The sequence below is a fragment of the Manis pentadactyla genome, chromosome 8 (assembly GCF_030020395.1).
Source record: "Manis pentadactyla isolate mManPen7 chromosome 8, mManPen7.hap1, whole genome shotgun sequence".
NCBI classification, from domain to species: domain Eukaryota; kingdom Metazoa; phylum Chordata; class Mammalia; order Pholidota; family Manidae; genus Manis; species Manis pentadactyla.
This window is the reverse complement of record NC_080026.1, coordinates 89,484,901-89,504,871: the sequence shown is the minus strand read 5'-3', so window position 1 is coordinate 89,504,871 and position 19,971 is coordinate 89,484,901. Positions and strand designations below refer to the sequence as shown.

The window sequence follows — 19,971 nt, the reverse complement described above, 5'->3', positions numbered from 1 at the left end:
GAATTCCTTGTAGCTAGTGTTGCATGTTACACCGTTCAAGTACACTGAGGATTCTTGTTCCCTTCCTAGTGGAAAACAGATAGGAGATCTGTATAGCAGTCTTCAGAGGAGGATGAGACAACAAGCAGAGTATGAGGCCTATACGTGAAAAATGGCAGAGAAGAAAGATGGAAAAAGCCCTTGTTCTCTGTTACATCTGAGAACTAACTACTCCCATATTTCTTGAGATAAATAAACCCCTATGTGTTTAAGTCACTAGAGTTGGATTTTCTGTTGTTTGGAGATTGATGTGATCCTGATTGAAAGAGGGAAAGATTGAAAGCTAGGAAACTGATGTAGTCATTTGTGGCTTTAATGGGGGTAGAACAGGTAGGGATTGTGCAAAGAGGATGGACTGAAGATGTGATTGTGGTGAGTGTGTACGTTCAGCCAAGTCTCAAATGGGATGGGCTGAGTAGGTGGAATCTACTTCAGGTCCCACAAAAGCCATCCCAGGCCTGAGGTGTTAGGGAACTCCATAGGAGCACTTGGAAAGCATGTTTGTGTGTGTGGGGTAGATGTGGATATAAAGTGGGCAAAAAGGGAGCAGAAAGGGGATGTGCAGGGTTTCAAAGACTAACCTCACAATTTTCTTTTATTTATTAAAAAAATACTGGGTTAATATACAAATTTTAGGAAACTCAATTAAGCAAAAAGCTATGTTAAGAAAATTAAAATGCCCCCAAATTCCACCACCCAGAGACAATAATGACTGCTAACATTTTGGTTATTTCTTTCTAGTTCCCATTCATTCTCTTTCTTCCATTCTTACTACATAAATGGCTATATAAATGAATCGTTTAGCTAAAATGTGATAATATATTGCCTTCCAAACTAACTTTTAGCATTTGGTGGTACATTGGAAGAACTCCCACATGTTAATACTATTTTAGATGGATAGTATTCCATTATGTGGATGTATCATGCTTTAGAAATTGAGCCCTTAGACGTTTTTATTATCCCTCCCCAATACAACTTTTGGATGTGGTGGGGAATCTATTGGAGGTGATTCTGGAATGGAAGGAGAGGTGGCATTAGCCTGGCCTTCAGTTTCAATGAGATGATAGCTTGTTGAGGCTGTGATGGCCTGAAAACTTGCAACAATATATTCATTATTTTGATTTTGATATACTTCTCTTCGTATTGAGGAACAGGATTCTGATTCTAACAGTTACTTTACCATTTAGTACAAAGGAAAACTTTTCCCGTTAAGGTAAGCAGTCTTTATTGACAGTACTGACATTTATTGTCTTTCCTTTGGCACATTAAACTTCTCTCTGTGGGCGGCTGTTTAGCTGGCAAGTGGGAAATAACAGCAGGAAGAGTGAGGATTATAGTTCCACAATGTCTATAAAACGTAAAACAACCCGCTTTCGCAGCGAGCAGGGTTCGAACCTGCGCGGGGAGACCCCATTGGATTTCAAGTCCAACGCCTTAACCACTCGGCCATCGCTGCCACAAGGAAACAGCACGGCGTAAACCCTTTAGTGCAATTAGAACTGCGCGCAAGCGCCCCAGGCCTACATGGTGGGCGGGGCTTACCGGTGGGCGGGGCTTCACAACCCCTCGGAGCCGGGCTCTGACGGCTCCAAGTTTTGGGAGCTACGTCGTAGACAAGTAGCTATAATAAAAACTGCCTTACGCAGTCTACTTTAAGTAAACTCCTTTAAGTAGAGGGTCTTAGGAACTTTCTCTTCGCCAAGCTCGGAAAATTACAACGTTGCTTCTTTTCCGGCCGCTGAGCTGCTTTTTGCCCTCCCGCTTCTTCATTAGGTCATCGAGAGAGCCGTGAAACAAAGATCTGTGCGGTTCAGTGCCGCGGATCCGCGCTCTCGAGAAGTTCCATATTTCTGGGAGCGGCTGTGTTTCCGTCAGCGGACACGTTGCCTGGATCCCTGCCCCAGGCGTGAAGGCCCGTGGGCTTGTTCCCTGCAGATACCGGTCACGTGTTTTTTCCCCTCCTGTTTTCTCTCCCCAACGATCCCTTCACTGCTGAATCCTACGGTCAGAAATCGGGTCCCAAGTGGGGTCTCAGTTCTTTCAAGTGATGGGGAGCCACGGAAATGGTTTGAGAACCAAGTTCTGCGCATTAAGTCTGAATTCTGTTACCTTTAAATGCCGTGAATTTCCTCCCTTGGTAAATGTAGCTACTGCGCTGTGTGGTTTATCTGCGTTATTCATTAAAGATCTAAGAACGCAGCGTACTGACACTGTCCTCGCCCACCTCAGAGGGCTGAGGCCCGGGGCTGGGCCGCGGCGGGCGGCTGACTGGTGCGCATGGGCAGCGCTCGCCCGCAGCACGAGGCCCCCCGCGCGCAGCACATTCTCTCTTTTGATGGACGATTTGGGAAAACTAATAGGTGGCCTTCAAGTTTTAAAAGCGTTCACGGAAACTTCATCTTCTTCCTCTTAATGTTAATCTCATATTAGGCTGGAAGGCAGTTCCTTGCCCTTTGGAAACCCTGATGTTTAGTTGCCGCACTTGATAGTTGAGTGAATTTTTTTCAAGACTTCAGTACCATTTTTCTTAACTAAATTATGGTGCTAAGTGTCTAAACTGATAAGTTATAGAAGGGGAACAAAATATTTGAGAATTTTAAAAATAAGTTTTATATAGTTTGAGACTCTTGCTTGTAGAGATTTTATGTTTTTAATTAGGCAGAGCTACATGAGCGGTCCCAATTTCTCTGTGAATACTATGTGGGAACAAAGGTATTCCCTATATCCCCAGCCATATGTTTTATGCATAGGAACTTTACTTGCTCTTTTCCAATAGGTACTAAGAAGAAATAAATTTGTGTTGTTCTTAAGATTCTACATGTGCTGTGATACAACCTATAATCTTACAATCTTATTAGTTGTATCTTGATCTTAAAGTTTCTTATTTTTCTTTTTAAATTCTTTTCTCCTCTGTAATTGAATGATGATATTTACTGGAAGCTCTTTCTCTTCTTTAACCTACCCTTCCCCTTTTAAGAATTCAGTTGCTTAAAAGCTTGATGGTTATGGGAACTGATATGGTTAAATTAGTTCAAGCAAAAATTCTGCTCTGAGGGTTTTGTTTTTGTTCTTTCTTTTTTTTTTTTTAGGGTAAAGGAAAAGAGCTAATGTGTAGTTGGTGAGAATAATTATAATTTACATTTCTTTGCATTTCAGAAGTGGAATACCTACATTTGATGTTTAACTTTCAATGTATTTGAGCTTATGTAGGCTTTTCAAAAAATGAAATTGCCTTTTTTGAATTTATCATATTGCAAAGATGAGCCAAAAGATCAAAATTATTGCAGATTTTATTTTCAAAAAGTCAATTTCCAAATGAGCTCTTTTAGATTCAACATTAGGTTTTTAGCAATTGGCATTTGATGGAGTTTAAGTGCCAAATAAGAGAAAAATGTATATTTGAACACAATTATAACATAAATTAATTATGATATGTGACACCACCATAAAACATTGGATTTGCACCCATGGTTATTTTATTTTGTAAAGGTCCTCTGGTGATCCTGATTGCTTCTTCCTCCATGCCACCTCAGATTCTGTTCATTTACAGTGGTAGTTTTTATTAAACTAACTTGGGTGTGGAAGGAAAATACCTTATGGCTTTCTCTAAAAACCTTTCTCCATGTCACTTTCAGAGGCAGAATACTGAGAGGGATGGCTCATATGTTTGGGAACAGTATGGGATTTCTGTGTTCTTTTATAGTGAAACAATTTGTTTTGAATTACTTTGGTGGTTTTTTTTTAATTAAAAAAAATCATAGAAGTCTAATGCTGGAAGAAATATTAAAGTGAGTCCAATCTCTGTATGTACAGACAGGAAACTGTGGCCCATGAGTGGCTTGCCCGAGATCTCATAGCTACTTAGTGGCATATTCAAGACTATAATTTGTTAGCCCAGTATACTTTGTTAGTTTCTGGCTCAGCAGCATGTAGATCAAGTAGTGTGTATGTGGAGCAGACAAAGCCAACAGTACGGAAGATTTGGGGATTGGAAGTTGACAGCCTATGACATATCAGATACTGAATACATTGTGGTGGATAATTTTTGTTCTTAATTGCAGTATCTGTCCTTCCAATTGCCAGTGATGCTTCAATTGTACTTAATGAGGACCACCGTTTCCTCACTGTACAGAACCTTACTTTGCTGTTTATTAAGGTAACCCACTCTCCTCTAGCCAAGGGGGAGGGTATGTGACTTCTACTGGCTTTCTGTTGCTGAATAACAAACTTAGTGGCTTAAAACAACATGGATTTATTATTTCACAGTTTCTGTGGGTGAGGAGTGTGGTCATGGGTATGGTTCTCTGATCAGGGTATCACTAGTTTTCATCTAAGGCTTGGGATCCTCTTCCAAGATCACTAGCTGTTGGCAGAATTCAGCTCCTGTAGTTGTAGGACTTACCGGCTGTCACTAGGGATCTGTTCTCAGCTCCTGGAGGTTGTCCCCAGCACCTTGCTGTGTGGCTCTCTTGGCTCTCTATACAGCACATTAGTTGGCTTCTTCAGGGCCGTCAGGAGAATTGCTCTCTAGGCTGCTACAGTGGAGTTTCATATAATATAATATAATGTAATCACAGATCTGACTGTTGCATCATATTCACAAATCCTGTTCAAGTGAGGGGAATTATATAGGGTGTAAACAGTGAAACAGAGATCCTGGGAGCCACCTTATAATCCTGCTTGCTACACAATTCAAGCTGGGCCAATCAGATCCTCTTTAAATCCTTGTTCAGTCCATTTTTAGGGACATTCCATACAAAACACATACACAGAAACCAGTGAGAGGTGTTCAGAGTCCAGAAATTTTAACTTAGCTGCCTTGTGTGCTTTTGTACTTCATTTGAAAGAAACAGAGTTGGCAACAACTGCAGGGTTTTAGAGGTTTAGCCTCCATTCAAGATTCTTGAATTTAGTTCTGTATTGATTTGAGAATAACTCTAGCTATATATTTTGGAGAACATACATAAGGGGGCTAGCTTAGTTCAGGTTATGAAGTTATTGGTAACAAAATCCTCATGACGATTTAGTTGGTAAGTTTGAGACATCATGAAAAGTGATGGAAATAACTATAGAATTGCTGCATTGCAAATGACTGTACTTTTGAAGTCTAAGCAATTAGTTGTGGTTTGCTTTTTAGTCATTATATTACTTAATACACATATATTTGAAGAAGACTGAAGATATGTCTTAGCACTATAGCAACTTATTTATTGGATTTTCCTACCTATTTAGTCCCCTAATGCCATCAACAATTAAGAAGTAAGAAATAGAGTCAAGAAGGATGGATTCTTCTTTCCTTAAAGCATGTGATGCCAATGCCTTGAGTTCTCCAAAGTAGTACCTCCTGACTTTGGACGTGCAGCGATCTGGACTTATCAAAGACATTATAATATATTTTTAAGCCCAAGTGAATATCCAAGAGCAGAATAAATATATTAAGAATGAAATCCTCTACCCAGCTGATCTTTAAGAATTGAATTGATATCTTGTAAAATTCTCTGGACTGGCTCTGTATATAGAATGATGGCAGTGGGGTTTCCAAGTAGTCTTTATAAAAGTAACTGAAATTAAGAACAGAGATCATAAAAATAATTTTGAGGATTACATCAGAATAGAGGTGTAATCAATGTATTATGGTTATAATTGACTGGGGAAAAAACTAGATCTATAGACTAATGTTATTCTTAAAACTTTAAGGAATTATAACTCTAACACTGTCCTCTTTCCTTATAAAAGAATGCTGTCTCTTACTAATACTGATTTCTCTTTGGGACTATTAAATTATGTAGAAAAATCAAATGCTCATGCCTTAAGTATACAAAGATGTCTTCTAACAATTTTTTGTTTAAAGTGGCCATGTTTTGGGGTAATTTGTTAAATAGCAGTATGTAACTAATGCATTCCATTTTTCCCCTTGTAACTAGAATCCTTTGCTAACTTCTGTGTTTCCATCAAATATTTCCTGTTCACCCAGCATGTGGGAAAGTACTCATGATTCATGAAAATGCCTAGCACAGGACTTAATATATAGTAGGTACTTGATTTATGGTAATTCTCTTTGTTATGAAAACAATATTATAATGTTAATAAAAAGTTTGAGAAAACAAAAAATAAATAACTCACCCAAGGCTTTTTTCTTGTTTTTCTACTTTGTTTTTTTCCTTATGCTCACACTTTTTTTTACATAGCTTTGGGTAGTGATAGTTTTTCTGCTTTTGTTTAATTGGGGAAAATTCATGTAACATAAAATTCACCGTTTTAACCACTAAAGTGTACACTTCAGGGGGTTCTGGTATATTCATGATATGTAGCCTTTACCACTTTCTATTATAGGATACTTTCATCATTCTAAAGGGAAATCTTGTAACCATTTAACAATTGCTCCCTGCTCCTCAACCCTTCCTAGGCCATGGCAGGCACTTACCTACTTTGTGTCTATAGATTTGCCTAATCTGTACATTTCATATAAATGGAATAATATGATAGGTGGATTTTTGTGTCTAGCTTCTTTCACTTAACATAGTGTTTTCAAGTTTAATTCATGTTATAGTACATATCACTGCTTAATTTATTTTTGTGTGTGTTTTGACAGCATTTTACTGTTATTTACCTTTAAAAAATTGCGATAAAATATACATAATGTAAAATCCTCCATATTAATTCTGTTTATGTGTACAATGGAGGTATTAAGTACATTTACAATGTTGTACAGCCATCCCTGCTATCCATTCACAGAACTTTTTCATCATCCCAAACAGAAACTCTGTACTCATTAAATAATAACTCCCCATTCCTCCCTCTCCCCAGCCCTTGGTAACCTCTACTCTACTTTCTTTCTCTATAGGTACCTAATGTAAGTGGAATCATACCATATTTATCCTTTTATGTCTGGCTTATTTCACTTAGCATAATGTTTCTAAATTTTATCCATGTTGTAGCATGTATGAGAATTTCAATTCTTTTTTGGTGGAATAATATTACAATGCATGTGTTCACTGCATTTTTGTTTTTTCATCTAATGATGTACACTTGGGTTGTTTCTATCTTTTGGTTATTGTGAATAATGCTGTTGTCAACATTGTGGTACAAGGATCGCTTCATTTCTTTTTATTGTATAGGTATACCACAGCTTGTTTATCTACTCATGATTGGGTTGTTCCTACCTTCTGGCTATTATTATGAATAGTGCTGCTATGGACATACATGTACCACTCTTCAAATATCTGTTTTCAGTTTTCTTGGGTATACCTAGGAGTGCAATTGTGGGACTATATAGTAATTCTATGTTTAACTCTGAGGATATGACAAACTTCAAACTTTCTTCCATAGCAGCGGCACCATTTTACACTCCCATCAGCAATGTATGAGAGTTGTAGTTTCTCTACATACTAGCCAACACTTATTTAACATTTGAAGAAATTATAGCCATTTTAGTAGATTCAAAGTGGTACTTCTTTGTGGTTTTGATTTGTGTTTCTCTAATAACTAATGATATTGAGCTCTTGTCATGTCCTTGTTGGCCATTAGTATATCTTCTCTGGAGTATGTCTATTCAAATTTTTTTAAAAATTGAGATTTAATTGACATAACATTGTGTAAGTTTAAGGTGTACAACATGTTGATTTGATACATTTATACATTGCCATATGATATCATTGCATTAGCTAGCACTTCTATCACATCACATAATTATTAATTCTTTTTTCATGGTGAGAACAATTAATATCTAGTCTCTTAGAAACTTTGAAATCTATAATACAATATTGTTTCCTACAGTCACTATGCTGTGTATCAGATTTCCAGAATTTATTTATCTACTAGTTGGAAGTTTGTACCCTTCTCCCCAATTTTCCCACTCACCAGGCCCTGGTAACCACCACTTTACACTGTTTTTATGAGTTTGGCTTTTTAAGATTCTGTGTATTAGTATTTTCTTTCTCTGTTTGGTTTATCTCACTCACCATAAGGCCCTCAAGGGTTATCCATATTGTCACAAACTCCTTTACCCCTTTTTGAACTATATGTATATATTTTTTGGTGTTGACTAATGTAACTTAAAATTATGTCATATACTCTGTTTCTGTCACTATGGCTATAATTTTAATGTCTGTATAGTAGTCCATTGAGTTGATATATTTTATTTCCCTATTCTTTTGTTTCTCATTCTTCTTAATTTGACCTCGATTCCAAACTATAGATCCTTATTTCATCATGTTTCTATTTTGCACATACACACTTTCCTAGATTCAGGGTCTGTTGATGAGCCACTTCTCAAAGGCACACTCACACTGGGATTATCCAGGTGAGTGTGTGCATATGTGTGTCTATGGGGGGTGGGTGTATTAAAAGTTCATGTTTCCAGACCTTACTCTAGACCTTTTGTATCACAATGTGTGGGAACATTGTCTTTAAAAGTAATGGTACATATTAACTTGTAGAAATATTACATTTTAAAAATACTTTTTTCATTTACCCTATCTTAAAGATATTTCCATGTTGATATATGTATGTATAGTCAGCTACATTGTCATTTTAATGGCCACATGTTTCATAAGTTTTTTTTTTTAAGAAATCTATGTTGTAGGACATTTACCTTGTAGTTTTTCATGTTGCTTGCTTCTTTGTACATGCATCTTTAAATGGTTATTTCCTTGGGACAAATCCCCAGATATGCTATTTCTGGTCAAAAGTATGTGTTTTTAAAGGGATTTTGGTACCTGTTGTCAAATTGCCCTTCAGAAATGTTTTCCCAAATTGTATTCACACCAAAAATGTCATAGTATCTGTTCCTCTACACTTTTGAGTCTGTTATGCCCACACTCTTATCATTCTTTTAAATCTTTGACAATCAGCAAGAAATAGTATCATCTTGTTGCTTTGATTAACTCAGGTTAATTATCTTTTTATGTGGTAGGTGAAATACTTTATATTATTTTCTTCTGCTACATTATTCACTTTTTCTGGATTAGGTATACTTTGGAGTCTTGTATTTCTTTGTATTCATCCTCACTGGAGTCTTGTCCTATAAATTACTTGTCAGTAAAATTTTATTTGTTTGATTTGAATTCCCAAAGACAGCAGATTCTTCAACTCTCACTTCCATATTCAGAATATGCAATACGATTGTTGATCTTTCAGTCCCATCTGCACCCTGATCAGACCATGGTTAGGAGGTTCGTCTTCACACAGCTCTTAGCTTCATATAAAAAAGATAGGACAAATTAATTTGAATTAATTAAAATGTAGAGTTAATGTTTGAGCAAAGGTTAAGGGTATTTTAATTGCTTGGCCAGAAAAAGAAAAGGACAGGGCTATTTAATAAGGTATGAAGTCTATAAGTAGGTATTACATAGAAGATAGAAGGAGCTGAAACTGTACCTGGAGGAGTTTAGGCTAGACCTAAGAAAATTCCTAGAGTGGTTGTTATGAGGCATTAAAATAAATTCCCTGGTGGAGGATAAGTGTTTTCTGAAAATCTTACTTCTTCTGAATGGTCCAGAGGCAGCCTTTGCATGGAAAGGGAAACTGTAAGTTCCTGAGGGGTAGGGGCTGTGAGGCCAGAGCCAAACTTAGGTTCTGGCCACTAGAGAGCTGCCCAGAATGTTCACCTACATGTGTTACTAAAACGTCAATGGCATGTAACGGGAAGGAGAAAACCATTTTCCAGAAAGCTTCTTAGGAAGAACGGTCAGTATGGTAGAATGAATAAGGCACTTGGAGTGGTGATATTTGTCATTTTTCAGGACAAGGTTCTAGTTAGGTATTTGTGGGGAACATGCTTCAGTCATGAAAGAAAGATACTATGTGCTAAACTATCTTCTAAGGAAGGTGTGTCTGGTTATATACTTCTCAAGGAAGGTGAGTCTAGCTCTTTGCTGAATGGCAAGTACATGTTTAGGTCCAGAACTGAATTATTTTGACCAGTAGAAGACACTGTACACCACCAGACGTCCTGGTAGCCCTTCTCCAAGTGGAGAACAGTCTCTTCCCCAAATGTTGAATAAAGGCACTGAGGTGGGATGTGGGTATGATCTAGGATTAGAGAGTAGGTTGAGGGTGATTGAGGAATCAAGAATTCCATTGTAGATATATTACATTTGAAATGCCTTTGACACTAATAGATTTATCATGACTTGACTTGGTAACCTTTTGGGAAAAATCAAACCTTATGGACTGGAAGTATAGTAGCAACTTTTCAAAGAAAATTTACGTAGGCTTTTTCATTTATTAATCTTAACATTTTTAAAACTGAACTTTGTGATTTTTTTAAACTAAAAATTTTAATAAATGTGTAAGACAGGTACATGGATAACTCCTTCCTTCTGAATTATTTGATTTTTTTTCTTTTTAAGCAAGTACACAAATTACATAGCTAACCAGTTACATTTTTAGCTATGTAACAGGCAATAGGAGACTGCGAACTGCTGTGTTCCCACCTCTGTGCATTTCCTCCATAAATATTGTTTCAGGTTTAGTATGATTGCTCTCTGATCATTTAGGAGTGCAACCTCTTTACTAGCCTCTGTAATCTTAATGGAGTCATATTTGTCATCTTTAACCTAATGGTATTTTCTTGATAAGTTATAATGCACAGTTTTAATACTCAGGTCTTGTAGAGTTATGTGGACAAATGAAAAAATAATGAGAAACTAATATGTTGTGAGAAGAGAGTAAGCTAGAAGATATTTGATCTAATTTCATACTCTATTAGAAGAGTGTCTTGATTTCAAAACTGCCCATTTTTTTTGTGTTGTTGGCTCATTATTCAAGTAAATAGGTAATAAGACTTAGAGCCATTCTTTACTGATGAGCTCTGAAATGAGGAGTTATGTTTTTTATCCCAAAACAGAGTGCATTTTTAATTAGAACATTGTATCAATAATAAGAAGTGCTTAGAACATAAAAGGGGCTTCTCAGCTTGGGTGAAATTAGGAACACAAGGGTTTTACTAATCAAGAAGATAATGGTAGCAGTGGTTGTAAAAATTATGATTTTTGAGATTTTATGACACTTTTTTCCTACAGTTATGTCCCGTTCAGATGTTCAAATAAGATTTTAACTTAGGTGCATAAATAGCTGTTTACTCACAAACATTTTAATTTAAACACATTCAAATAGTTGTTTTATATAATGTACTTTATTTATTTACATTGGAAAATAGTTGATAATGCAATATTATATTGGTTTCAGATATACAACTTATCATTGATAATTATGAGGGAAAAATTTTTCTATACCAGGATATTACATCTTGGTTATATTTTCTATGTTGTACTTCCATTTCTGTGACTAAATTATTTTATAATTTGAAGTTTGTGCCTCTTTATTCCCTTCACCTATTTCACCCATCTTCTCACCCTCCTCCCCTGTGGTAACCAATGGTCTCTTGTCAGTATTTACGGGTCTATGTCTTTTTTGTTTCTTTGTTTTGTTTTTTAGATTCCACATATAAGTGGAAGATATCTCACGGTATTTGGCTTTCTCTGAATTTTTACACTTAGCACGATATCTTCTAGGTCCATCCACATTGTAACAAATGGCAAGATTTCATTTATTGTGGCTGAGTAACATTCCATTGGGTAGATGTACCACATCTTCTTTACCCATTCATCTATTTTTTTGTCTTTTTAAAAATTAAGGTATTATTGATATACACTCTTATGAAGGTTTCACATGAAAAACAATGTGGTTACTACATTCACCCTTATTATCAAGTCCCCACCCACTCCCCATTGCAGTCACTGCCCGTCAGTGTAGTAAGATGCCACAGAATCACTATTTGCCTTCTCTGTGCTGTACTGTCTTCCCCATGATCCCCCTACACCATGTGTGCCAATCATAATACCCCTCAATCCTCTTCTCCCTCCCTCCCCACTTTCCTTACCCCACCCTTCTTCCCACCCCTCCCCTTTGGTAACCGCTAGTCCCTTCTGGGAGTCTGGGAGTCTGCTGCTGTTTTGTTCCTTCAGTTTTGCTTCATTGTTATACTCCACAAGTGAGGGGAATCATCTGGTGCTTGTCCTTCTCCACCTGGCTTATTTCACTGAGCATAAAATCTTCCAGTTCCATCCATGTTGTGGCAAATGGTAGGATTTGTTTTCTTCTTATGGCTGAATAATATTCCATTGTGTATATGTACCACATCTTCCTTATTCATTCATTTACTGATGGACACTTAGGTTGCTTCTATATCTTGGCTATTGTAAATAGTACTGCAGTAAACATAGGGGTGCATATGTCTTTTTGAATCTGAGAACTTGTATTCTTTGGGTAAATTCCAAGGAGTGGAACTCCTGGGTCAAATGGTATATCTATTTTTACTTTTTTGAGAACCTCCATACTGCTTTCCACAATGATTGAACTAGCTTACATTCCCACCAGCAGTGCAGGAGGGTTCCCCTTTCTCCACATCCTCACCAGTATTTGTTTTTCTTAGTCTTTTTGGTGCTGGCCATTCTAACTGGTGTGAGGTGATATCTCACTGTAGTTTTAATTTGCATTTCCCTGATGATTAGTGATGTGGAGCATCTTTTCATGTGCCTGTTGACCACCTATTGATGGGCACTGGGTTGCTTCCATATCTTAGCTATTGTAAGTAATGTTGCAATAATATAATATAGCCCTTTTGTCTGGTTTTTAGAATATGAGCCCAATACTTGATATTATGAAATCTATATAGTTTTTTCAATTAAGCTTTACTTTTAATCTAATGATATAAACACTTTTTAAAAGTAAACCATTATGACAAGACTTTTAATGAAAACCAGCATTCCTTACCCAATGCTCCCCATTCTTTGTTTCACTTTCCAGATGTGATAACCATTTTTAAGTCTTATAGTTGTTTATTCTGGTATTTACTTCCACCTTTCTAAATAATATTCTTATATTGTTGTTTTTCAAACTTTTAGTTTCAGATTTTATCTCTTGACTTTTTACTGAAAAATATAAGCCTTCAGCTTTTTTATACACTCCTTTTCTGTGTCTTAACTTTTCAATTATATGATGTTATTTGATTAAAATGGCATTCAGTGTTTATATTTTGATTATGTAATTATTACTCATAGCTAAGCTACATGTTATATCACGATTAAATTTCCTTTCTCCCAGAACCTTTGATTATCACTGTTTCATCTCTAAATTCTCTGACAGAACTACAAATCTCATTATTTAAACATTTCACTTAACTCATTAGATTTCCCTCCCTGTCTCCTTACATTAGTTATTTCTTCCCGCTCCCTCCCTTCTTTTTCCCTCATTTTCTTCCTTCTTTCCCGTTTTCCCCCTCCCTTTCTCCTTCCATCCTTTCTTCTTTCCTTTCATCCAGGTATTCTTTCTAGAAGCTTCTATGTTCTACTCCCATCTGGACAGTTGCGCTTATGCCTACGCCCATGAGTCATCCTGGGATCGCCTTCGGTTCTCCCCGGTAATGTGTCCTGTTGTTTCCTGGACAACATCTTCCTCTTTCACTGTTTACTTTCTCAGCTTAGGGGAGCATGTACTGTAGTAGCTTCCTCAGAAAGGGTGAATGAGAGGGAAGATATGTTTTTCAGGTTTGTACATCTAAAAATGTCTTTATTCTTGCATGTGTTTTAAATTGTGGCTGGATAAGAAATTGTAGGTTCAATCAAAATTTAACAAGAAGTCTTAATTCTTTTAAAAATTTCTCAAGAAAACGTTTGAGGGCTTAACTTTGTATTTATTTTGAAAGATGCAAACCATCTGAATCTGAGCTAGTTAAAATAACTGCTTATTACCTCTCTGCTTTTTAGCTTTCATATGTGTAAAGTTTTACTCAGAAATTTCTGAGATTTTCCCTAGAATTATAAATAACGTGTGAAGTCAGACTGGAACTGTCACTCTTAGAGAGAAGGGGGATTAAATGAAGAATTAGGTGGGTTGGGGACACGAATCAAATGCTTTTGGGAGATTAGCATTTAGGATTATCTGTCTATTAGGTTTATACATAAGAAACCCAACATTTTCCCTTTAAAAGTTTTTTTTGTTCTTGTAAAATGTTTAGAGCAAGAATCTTAAAAGGAGTAGGAAATTGTGGAAGTTGTCTTGCTAATTTGGTGTTTTGCTTTTATGTATTTTTTTATGTGATACTGACATAAAATTAACCATTTTAAAGTGAAAAATTCAGTGACATTTGGTACATTACAATGTTGTGCAACCACCACTTCTTTCTAGTTCCAAATAATTTTCATCATCCTAAAGGATTGCCAGTCTTGATACTGATTCTTTTCTTATAACATAGACTTGTACTTTGGCTTCCAAATTTGGTTTTAATATATGAGTCAAATTATTGTATTTTCATTATTCAATCCCTTCAAAACTACATTGTACACAGTTCATAGTTTTCTTGTTAGAAAATCACAAAAGAAAATGTCTTTTCTGTTGTCGTGTTCTTTGAGTCTAGCAATGTAGAAATTAAATTAGAATAGACATGGTATTAAAAATTAGATTAATATTGTCTTCATTTTAGTATATTTAGAAAGGCACTACCACATACAGAACTTTGAAAATGCAGGCTAGGGAGTACGCAAATCTCATCAAGAAATGGTTCATTTAACAAATAAGTGAATAGATCTATAAATGTTCCTGCTTTTTTTTCACCAGCTCATTATGCTGCCATTTGTCACATGCTATAGAATGATTATCATTGTCATTCTGTGATGGAGATTCTCCTTTGAACAGGGCTTAAAGTGGGGGCAGTTTCATAGAGAATGATTTCTGGTTCCTTTATTGGGGCGGTGAGAATAAGTAGTAGGAAAAGTCCCAGAGAATGCTTTTATCTTTTCACTTTCCCCTTAAACGTCTATTTTTAAAAATTAGATTGCCTTTAAATTCCTGCTTTTCTTATTAACAGCTCTTTGTTTATTTAGTTAGTGAGATTTAGAAATTAATAAGGAAGCTTCAAAGGAAGCAGCGTTCTCTCTGGAAAGCAGGCTTTTGCCAGCTTCAGTTAGCCATGGGTAGCAGCTAAACCACATTTGTTGTCTCATTCTATCAATCAAATATACAGATGACCTATTTTTTTGTTAGCAGGAATAAAATACCACGTAACAGCAGATAAACTTAACAAATTTAGGTAATTTAGGAACTTTATAGACGAACACATAGCTGTAATTAATAATAATTACAGGTAGTAAATTAAATAGAATGTAACTAAGATAATATAAAATGATAAATAAAATTACATGTTAATTAGATATATGTATGTACATATATAATAATTAAATGTAATTATTTACAGTGATATTCAAAGTGTGGGTTCCAGACCAGCAACATTGTCTCCTGAATTAGAAACTCTAGGGTAGGGTCCAGCAATCGTTTTTAACAAGCCCTCTAGATAGTTCTGATGCAGGACCCACGTTTAAGTTTGAAAACCACCGTATTAGTCACTGTTAGAGTGCCCTCTAGTGTTGTGTTAAAATTGCATTTGACAAATTACTGGGCTTGGCCTAAAAATCCTGATGTAAAAATGAAAATCAGAGAATATTTTTTGTTTTTCAAAGTTATCCCCCTCAATACTTCTTCCAACACTTTTTCCTCTGCATACGTCTACAAATTTTAGGAAACACTATCCATACAATTTTAAACTTTGGTATTTTTGGACTTAGTATTATTTTATAAGCATTGTCTTTGTTATTAACAATATTTTGTAAACAATATTTAAAGGCTGCTGAACAGTTCATTACTTCATCCCCTTTAGTTTCCACATTTATGCTGTGGAAGGTTATCTTTTTAGAAAGAAGGATGAAGGAATAGTTCCTTATTTACCATGTTATTTTTATATATATTTATTAATATCTTCTCACGTTACCAGAGAGGCACAGACAAATTGGGAAAACTGTACACCTGGCAATAGTGAGCACTTAAAAATGTTAATTTGTTAGAATTTTGTGTTTTTCACTTCATGCGTCCTCTTTTGGACATCTCCCTTTAGGTTTATGTGCTTCTCATCTCCTCAAGTTACTGGCTCTTGGCTGCTTAGTGCCTCATTTTCTGGTCTAGTCTTTTTTGATTCACTTCGTTCATCAGATATTTTCAGTCTTTCACAGGTCCTGTCTTGGAGCCTTTAATGGCAGGAATTTGGAGACTAGGATAAGCAATCAGAGAAGATATTTTGGGACTGCTTAACTTTTCCTTGCCTTTAATCTCAGCATTAGAGGCACTTACATTCTTGAACTTGGTGGTGAATAGAGGGCCTGTGGGGTCAGATAATCCACCTTCCCACTTATTAGTTTTGTTGCTTTGGCAGATAAATCCCTTTGAGCTTAGATTTTCTCATGTAATAGTCTAATAATCTAATAGTGTTTTATTTATAAATGTGAACATTACATTACATATGTAGTTTATAATTTATAGGTGTGAACGTTTATCTGAAGTGCTAGTATAGTGTCTGACATAATAAATCCTCAGTAACTATTAGCTAGTACTATTAGATGTAATATTAGTGTTTGTTTAACTCTAGAGCCATCTTTGTATAGTTGCTGAGATTCCTGGTTTTATCCCTTAAAACTTTTGTGGCTGACAATGCTTACGTTATTTATACATCATGTTAATGGAAAATTGGCTCCATTTTTTCCTACAGTTAAATTTAACCTTTGAAATGAAAACCTTAAAATTTTTATAGAAAAAAAGTTTTAAGCATGCATTATCTCTGATTCTTATTTAAATTTTCTTTCTTAAAAGCTGAACTTCTGTGTCTCAGAGGAAGTGATCTTTTGTAGGGTACTTGTGTTTCCCTTGTCTTCATAACATTACGGATTTCCTAGAAATTTTCAGGGAAAAGGATATGTTAGTATACTATTAATTATAAGTTCATTTAATACTTTCCTTGTAATCTGTGAACTTGTTTAGTTCTTAAGCATCATAACCTAAATACTAATTGAAATAAGGAAGCACAATTGGGCTTTTAAAAAATTTTGTATAATTTTTGTGATGTGCATATATTTAATGAATTTAAGGAAGCTATTTCACATGAATTACTCATATAAATGATTACATTAATACTGATTTATTATCACCATGTGCTGAGTGAGCAGTATGTTCAATTTTTTTTGTCTACTTAATTTACTCATTTACTTAGCCATTTATCACATGAGTATTACATATTATGTACCATGCTTGGTGCTAGGTGTATACGTACGAGTAAGATACGTTAGAGTTAATTCTTTTGTGGGGAAATATGTAAGCACGTAATTTTGATGCAATATATAATAAGAGTATGTAGAAGGTGCAATAGAAGCATGTGGTTAGCAGATATAACTTGGTATTTAACTCAGGTAGGGAACAAGGAGGACAGATTGGTGGTTGTGTATGAGGCCAGGCAATTAGATAAGACTTGTCAAAGAAGGTAATATTTGAGCTGGGCCTTGAAGAAAGGAAACAAATTCTGGTCCAGGCTGGTATGTCTGAGGGAACAGGGTGAGGGATATAAAAGGAGCTCTGTTGTTATTTGTGAGATGACATAGGAATCAACTGAAAAATGTAAAACTAAGGAGAGTTCTGCAAGATTGCCAGATATGAGATCAGCCTACAAAAATTAATAACCTTTCCTCACACTCATCATAACCAACTAGAAAATATAATAAAAATATCCATTCACACTATAACAATGTCTCTATAGTACCTAGGAATGTACAAAATCTCTATGGCAAAAGGTCTGAAACCCTAAGACAAGAATAGCTGACTAAATGGAAGGCTTTCCCATACTGGATGAGATAACTTAATAAATATAAGTCAATTCTTCCTTAATTAGGGTATAAATTAATTGTAGTTGGCAATTAAAATTGCATTGGATATTTTGAGGAATTTTATAAGCTTATACTAAAATTTATATGGAATAATAAAGGTACAAGAATAGCCAGGTCAAATTAAAAAAAAAAAAAGCAAAGGGTAGGGATTTATTATACTAGATATTAAAACATATTAAAAAGCCTTAATATTACACATAGGCAAATGAAGCAGCTCAGAGATTTTAGAGACTGGCCATGTTATGTAGTTGATCATTATCATTCACAGATTCTGTATTTTCAAATTTACTTGCTAAAACTGATACTCAGATTTTAAACTGATACTTACAATGCTTTTGTAGTCATTCACCAACGTGCACAGAATGCAGAGAAATCTGAGTCGCCTGACAAGCACATTGCAGCTGAACAAGGCAGTGCTCTTCTTCTTTCAGCTCTCATACTGTAAATGAGGCCTTTTTGCCTTGTGCATACAGCCATATTTTCTGCATTTTTGTCCCTTGATGGTGATTTCAAAAGTCCTCCCATGCATAGTGTTGAAGTGCTCTCTAGTGTTCTTATGTGCAAGGAGCCTGTGATGTGCTTTGTGGAAAAAATATTTGTGTAACAAATTCAGACCTGAGTTACAGTGCTGTTGGCAGAGAGTTCAATGTTTATATTTAACAATATATATTAAATAAGGTATCTTTAAACAGAAATATACATAAAACAAGGTTAAATATTGATTGTAGTGGAAACATTGTGATCACAGATTCACAGGAACCATATTTTTCCTAAGATCAATGACTCAGTCCATGCTAATTCAGTGTTTGTGGTGACTTTATAGCACAACCAATGAAAACCAACTGTATATGTATACCAGCCAGAGTCTAGTCAAGAAATCAGGAACTCTACTAGGAGGGTCAGTAAAAATAATTCCCTAGTGGGAAGTCTAATTCCCTACTGGGAAGTCATTAAATTAGTGTTGGAGGGCTGAAAACCAGGAAACCAGAGGGAACATAGGAAGTAGCTGTTACCCGTGGGAGAGCACAGAGAAGAGGTTGGGAGTCTTAGAACACTCAGGCATGGAGCAGGGCAGTAGTAGAGCTGAGTCGAGAGTACTGCTGGGTGAGGGGACACAGAGAGGTCATCTCTGGACACGTAAAGGAGCTGACTCTGGAATACCTGCTGATGGGAAGAGCCATTGCTGAGCTGAACTGTATGAATAACAAGAACATAGGAAGAAGTGAATTCCATCTACTTTCTTGCTTTGCAGTGTGCTTGTAAGAAATTTGGAGTAAGACACCTGTCAAAAGAGAATAACTTGCTGAGTTCCAGCTCCAGTATCACAAAGCCAAGTATAGTAGTAGTAGATTTGGAGCCAAGAGACAGTAGTTTAATGTCCAGCACAATATGAGGTCTCAATATGTGATAAAGATAGCACCAGCAGTTCTCATACATGTTCATAAAGGGACATTCATAGCAGAGGGATTAAGAACATAGACTAGGCTATGCTATTTTTTGTGTGAGCTTGGGCAAATTATGTAACCTTGCACCACCACGTGAAGGAAAGATATTGACTTCCCAGGAACACCTACATTGGACTGTTATACAAGTCAGAGACAAATCTAATTTGTTAAGCACTTAAATTTTTGGTTTGTTCTTAGAGTAAATAACATCCTAGCTATTGCCACAGGTGTGTTTGTTGCAGGTTTTTTCCTTATGGTTGGGAAGTTGTAGGAAGCTGGGTGTCTGTCACTGTGAAAGTAGATAGATTAAATATGGTGGAGCACAGCATGGAGGTTTATACAGCAATTAGAAGTGAAAAACATGTGCTTGCATGAATTGTAAAATTATGGTGGCAAGTGAAAAAATGAAACAGAATGAGATACACAACACTAATACTATTTATGTGCATTAAAAATGTATGGACACAAAACAGTACACACTCTTCTAGAACAAATACAAACACAAAAATACACTTTGGGCATATTAGAATTTTTTCTCCGAGTATGCGGGGAGAGAGAGGTGGCCCAAAGAATAAAGTAACAAGAGAGGGGCCTTGTGTAGACCACTAGAGTTAATTGCCATAAACTGAGGGGAATATGATTTACTGAGTCTTTAACCTGAGAGTCAGAGGAAAAAGATCATGATCAAATCTATAATAGTAACAAAAGAGCAGATAAATTGAAAT

The 19,971-nt window shown here is 35.9% G+C and overlaps 1 protein-coding gene and 1 non-coding gene across 3 annotated transcripts in view; one reads left to right on the top strand and one right to left on the bottom strand.

Annotated features, from left to right (window-relative positions):
- Positions 1-1,413: 1,413 nt before the first annotated feature.
- Positions 1,414-1,495, bottom strand: TRNAS-UGA (transfer RNA serine (anticodon UGA)). Its single transcript has one exon. It is a non-coding gene; the product is annotated as a tRNA-Ser (tRNA).
- Positions 1,496-1,718: 223 nt separating this feature from the next.
- Positions 1,719-19,971, top strand: part of CTNNA3 (catenin alpha 3) — a 1,667,940-nt gene continuing 1,649,687 nt past the window's right edge. Inside the window, exon 1 of one of the 2 annotated variants that reach the window (XM_057505911.1) lies at positions 1,719-2,132. In XM_057505911.1, the coding sequence (XP_057361894.1) occupies positions 2,087-2,132 (46 nt within the window). In that variant the 5' untranslated portion in view covers positions 1,719-2,086. The remainder of the gene's footprint in view (positions 2,133-19,971) is intronic. The other variant, XM_057505908.1, reaches the window with a different exon arrangement.